Source organism: Solea solea, chromosome 4 (genome assembly GCF_958295425.1).
Source record: "Solea solea chromosome 4, fSolSol10.1, whole genome shotgun sequence".
NCBI lineage: Eukaryota > Metazoa > Chordata > Actinopteri > Pleuronectiformes > Soleidae > Solea > Solea solea.
This window is the reverse complement of record NC_081137.1, coordinates 8,529,536-8,535,043: the sequence shown is the minus strand read 5'-3', so window position 1 is coordinate 8,535,043 and position 5,508 is coordinate 8,529,536. Positions and strand designations below refer to the sequence as shown.

The 5,508-nt window shown below is 38.9% G+C and overlaps 1 protein-coding gene across 2 annotated transcripts; it reads left to right on the top strand.

The window, feature by feature from the left end:
• Window positions 1–389: 389 nt before the first annotated feature.
• On the top strand, window positions 390–4,857 carry atf5a (activating transcription factor 5a). Of its 2 annotated transcripts, none has more exons than XM_058627511.1 (4): window positions 390–639; window positions 1,330–1,578; window positions 1,865–3,095; window positions 3,183–4,857. In XM_058627511.1, the coding sequence occupies exons 2-4, from the start codon at window positions 1,437–1,439 to the stop codon at window positions 3,373–3,375; spliced, it is 1,566 nt and encodes a 521-aa protein (XP_058483494.1). In that variant the 5' UTR covers window positions 390–639; window positions 1,330–1,436; the 3' UTR covers window positions 3,376–4,857. The 2 variants fall into 2 exon arrangements, with proteins under 2 accessions (XP_058483494.1, XP_058483495.1); XM_058627512.1 differs by having other exon boundaries at window positions 395–639; window positions 1,907–3,095.
• The last annotated feature ends 651 nt before the right edge of the window (window positions 4,858–5,508 follow it).

Sequence of the window (5,508 nt, the reverse complement as noted above, 5' to 3'; positions counted from 1 at the left end):
TTGCCTATAATCCCCCACTTGTTCCTTTACATACACGATTATGTAAAGAACACATTCATTTTAGACAATCGTAAATGTTTGTAAGTTTGTTTTACAAGTTGTAGTCTAGTCAGTATATGTTATTTAACAATTAACATATCATAAAGTATCATAGGCTACTACATTTCTGATGAAAAAAATTGCACAAACGTGACAGCCCATGACGGTAATATTATTACTCTATATTATTATTACAGCAGTAATAGTGATGCTATTACTTTGAAAACACTCATGTTGGGGGGACGGACTAACTTCTCTGTCGGAGGTGAGCATCAGTGAGCAGGTGCTAGTAGTGGGACGTCCTTCACTGGTAAAAGGAAGGTGGTGGCGGAGGGATCTAGACGGAGCAGCAGTGCGGTTAGTCGTGGTGACGCAGTTGGTTGCTAGGTGTGAGCGAGCTGATGCTTTGTCATAAACTAAGCTGCACCTCAGTTTACAGTCTGACCACAACAAGAAACGCCAGCTTCTCCCGCGCTGTTTCGGATATTCCGAGCTTAAATATGGCTTTTTGAATTTGTTTAGCTGTTGGACCCAAAAACAAGTCGTGCTTTGCTTAAGCAACGCACCTGAAGTACTCTACACGTTTTCCGCAAGAATGGAGTAAGTAATTGCTGCGCTTGTCACTTTTGTTGTCTGTTTTCTCAAGTTGTTCTATGGTCTGTTCTTTGAACGGTTTCGAAGTTATTTTTCCATTTTATTTCTTCAAATAGGCTATTTGCTTTGACATTTAATGCTCATTTGCTCTTGTTAACCTAAGAGCTTAGTGACTTTGTGTAAATGTGTTAAGTGTTAAATTTATGTCACTGTCAGTTAAACAGCTTAAGTGATCAAACAGATGTAATGAATTAAAATAGGTACATGTAATTGCGTGAATCCTGTTAAAGAGTATCAGGATGTGTGTGTGTGTGTGTGTGTGTGTCTGTTATGAAGTGTTCTCCTGAAAGCATCTCCAGGTCCCACATGTTTTCAGGTTGTCAAGTGCATTTTAAGTTGAAGCAGGTCAAAACCCAGAGGACACACATCTCACCTCCATACCACAAACTGACTGTTTTGACTGTTGTTTTTGAAATTCTCAATAGTATTTGAAAAATTAGCATTTGCCGTTGAAATACACATTTAACATAGTTACTTGTCAACAAGCCTGATTATTGGTCATTATATGTGATTATTTCAATAATCAGGAGAGCATTTTCATCAAAACAGCCTGACACTTTTGCAAGCAGAATACTCCTGATTTCCTGAGTAGACTGAATAACTTTGATCTGATGTTTGTCTCTGCTTATCCTCCAGGGTTCATAATGCTCACCCAGCCCTGCTCTTTGTGGCCCAGCTGTCAGACCCTGCCTGCTCCCAGCACATGCTTGGACTTGGACTGAATCAAAGCACCAACAGTCAAAATGATGGCAACATCAGCTGCTGTTTGGAAGAGTCTTCATGTCTGCCCGGCAGACCCCCTCGCTCTCTCTCACCCACAGGCTAACCACAGCCAATCACAGGGGTGCAGGGGGGAGGTGTCAGAGGAGCATCAGCACTTAATTGGTGAGTTGCAGTGAGTTTGCTTTTTTTTATATTTTTCCCCATTTCAGGTGGGCTCGGCACTGCAGCACATTTGTCCTTCTTGAGCAGTAAGTAAAAACTAGCTTTGGCTTGTATACGATACTGATATTCTCCTACTTTATTTAGAAAAATATGTTGCTTTGCAGTAACGATCGTCATCTTAGATCGTCAGCTTAGATAGCTGCTGTGTGTGTGCTTGAATGACTGATATTTTACTTAATATTTGCACAAATGCTGTATTTTAGCGAATAATATTTTCCTCCACCAGATATCCTGCAACGACTACAATCTTTTCCCCCCTCCTCATTAGGTGATGGTCTCACTGACTGGATGACGGAAGAAGTGGATTTCTCCTCGTACCTCCAAAATCCTCCTTCCCCTCCCTCTTCCACCAATGCTTCCCTTCCCCCCTCACCCCTTCAGAATGATATCCAGGTGCCCTCTGACTTGGAGGTCATGACCTCCCTGCTGCAGGAGGAACTTTCCCAACTAGAAGACTACTTCCTGTCTGAGCCGGTGCCAGAAAAAGGACAGAGGCTAGGAAAATGTGACAGGGGTCCGGTGCCGGCAGGTCCTCAGCCGTTCAGTCAGCTGCCATATGTATCATACTCTACATCTGGCCAATCAGAATCCAGTCCACTTCTTGTTACCCTGGCAACGGGAGAACTGGACCTGCTCAGTATCTGTGGGGGGCCTATTGGGCGATCCAAAATTTCAAGACACACCCCATACAGCTGCAGTCGCCCCGGTGGGTGTGGTAGGAAAAGAGTCCCTGATGGAGTGAGGTTCAGTGAAGGCTATGACAACAGTTTGTTGAGTTCTAAAGGAAACACCTCAGGTAATTCAGCAGTGAACCTGACGGCAAATTATAACTGTGGAGAAGATGAGCATCTGGTCGGTAAAAATTACTGTCTGGGTGGGGCAGTCGAGGTTAGAAGATGTGGCGTTCTACCCAAAGAAGAGAAAAATTGCTGTTTCAGTCAAGATGTGATAGGTGGTGTGAAGGGTGTTGGTGGAGGGTTTAGTTTTGGTGGATCAGTTGAAGTTCCACACAAAAAAGAGGATTTGTTAATGTATAGCATGAGAGAGGTCAGTGGAATTACCTGTAACAATGAGGTGCTGAACAATATCAAAGCAAGTGTGGATGTGACAAAAGCCAGCATGTGTTGGAAAAGTGAGAGCAGTGAAGGTTGTTTTCTTCCAACGATTCCACAGTCTGATGTCTATCACAGCTTCTTAGAAAGTGCCAATGAACAGGTCAAAGCAGAGAGTCTGCAGATAGGACAACACGACTTACACTGTAATTTCCTGGAGGATCAGGGTCCAGAGTATCTGTTGATGGCGAGGGAGAGTGTGAGCCTGGAGTCGTCAGGGCACAGAGAGACTTGCAGGCTGAAGGATGACCACTGTGACACAAAATACGAAGAGGACATCATTCCCGGCGAAGGCGGGGAACGCAAACAGAAGAAAAGGGATCAGAACAAAACTGCCGCTCACAGGCGAGTTGACGTTCCTATTTGATCAAAAGCAATTTGTGATAAAATATTTCAAACTTAAATTAATTTTCCCTGTGTTGAATAATGCAGGTATCGCCAGCGAAAAAGGGCAGAGCTAGATTCTTTGGAGGAACAGTTGCATTGCCTTGAAGGGAGGAACCGGGAGCTCCGGGACAAGGCAGAGTCCGTGGAACGTGAAATCCAGTATGTTAAAGACCTGCTGATCGAGGTTTACAAGGCCCGGAGCCAAAGGCTTAAACGGGACATAACAGCGCAACATTAGGCTCCAGCAAGTTCATGTAAAGATGGTGTAGCAGGGAAAATGGAGGAGCATTTTTTAAATGTTTGAAATCCTTTTTTTCCATAACAAGAGGTGTGAATGCATGCTTTGCTAACATTGATTATTTTTTTCACTTAAAATCAACACTGTCCAATTCTTCCTCTGCTTTTGCACTCTAATCACCTGAGCCTGAACTGTGGTATTGCAATGCATAAAATGACAATCATCTTTAATACAGTAGGTCTCACACTGAGGGAATCTACAGTGTTGTTCTATAGGTAATGTTACGCAGGTTAAATATTTATAATACAACAGTAAAATGTTTTTTTTAATATAGCCTTAAATTGGAATTGATGTCAGCAATAGAACTTATTCTTTAATTTGAAGTTACTGTATCACTTGCCGTTTTAGTGGAATATGTTTTTTCCCTGTATCATTTTTTATTTTTACATATAAATTTTATTTTTTATTTTATTTTTAAATACATTTTATAACCAACATTTTTCAAGAATAATGTCTTGGCTTGCAGTTGCTATGAATATTTTAAAATATAAATGTAACTGCTGACATAAATTTTTCTGCCTTAGCAAAGTTATTATTTTAATATCATAGACATTTCATTCAACAATATTTTAATACAGACACAAATATTTTTAAGTGGAATTGTGTGTTTTGGGTTTTTTTCCATTTTTTCTTTTAAAGTTATGTTCAAACATTCCCGATTAATTTGAAACATTTAACTACTACGTTTTTTTAAAATTTGCCTTCCGATTTTTGCAAATCAACTACAACCACCTTGCAACAGTGGCTGCAAATATTTTTGAAAAATACAGATTATTTGACCAAAAACAACAAGTTTGTAAGGTGGAAATTAAGAGTTTAATGTTTCTGTGCCAGTTTATAAATTGTTTTAATGTTTTTCTCTCTCTGTCTCTTTATTTCTCACTAATTTCTCACTTTTTTCTCACTCTCTGGAATAGAAAATGACATCTTTCATAAATTATTCTTCTCTAAACTGTTTAAATGAAGGCAATATGTTTATCGGCCCCTGGCCGATCTGCACTAATTTGTATCAACCTTTGTAAATTCAGGGAGTAGAGTGTTTGAGCCTTTTCTTTGTGGAAACGTAACTTTAGACTATAAAGGGATTAGACTTTAGTTTGGGTGGAGAACGATAAAATTCTAAATAATCATTAATGTAGTTGCTGTTTTTTGCTGTCCCTATTACTGAAGATAGTTATACATATTTAAGACACTTATGAACATGTGTGATTTATTGATTCTGTCAGTTAGAATCTTGTGTCAAATAGTTTCCCCTGCGATGTACTATCATTTGTTAAAAACCAAAAAATGTGTAGCCTAATGACAGCATATCTAAAAGCACATATACGCATTTATAATGTCAAGTCAATTTTGTCATTTATGTATATTTACTTTGTGTGTTGTCAGCTTTTCTCAGTGTGAAAATAAAATCTCATAGTCCGATGTGTTTATTCAGAGCTTTTCTCTCCTCACAACAGACGTGATGATGAACCCGCACCAACCTGCTACAACCAGACGAGATTAGATTTTTATTATCATTATTATTAATATTATTAATCACAATGAAGTGTGGAGCCACGTGGCCCTGACCTGAAACTCCACATCCGAGCGTCTGGCCTTGAATCATCTGTCCAGTCAGAGGAAAGACAATATTTATTTGATCATTAATAATAGCTTTTTATTTGATATATAATGTTGTGAAATGAGCTATCTCAATTTGTATCTTAATTCGATCTTTCAAAAAAGGCTCTTTGGTTCTTAGTCACAGTGACCGTTCAAGTAGAGCTGTTTTTATGGGGTTGCCACAAATCATAAAAAGCACATGACCGCATTCAAATATAATGAGGGAATTAATTTTAGACATCATATATATGCGATTTTAGAATTTACAGATAAAAATGTACCCGGTAAGTCAACATGGTTGGCTAGAACATTTATAGAAAATACAGAAAAAGAAATCTACCCTTGTTTCTGTGTATTTTCCTTTAACATACAATTTGTTATTGAAACAAAACACCTCAGAGGAATAACTATATATTAGTTATGAGGCAACTTTTTATGTTTTAAATAAAAAACAAGACAAAAAGGCAAATG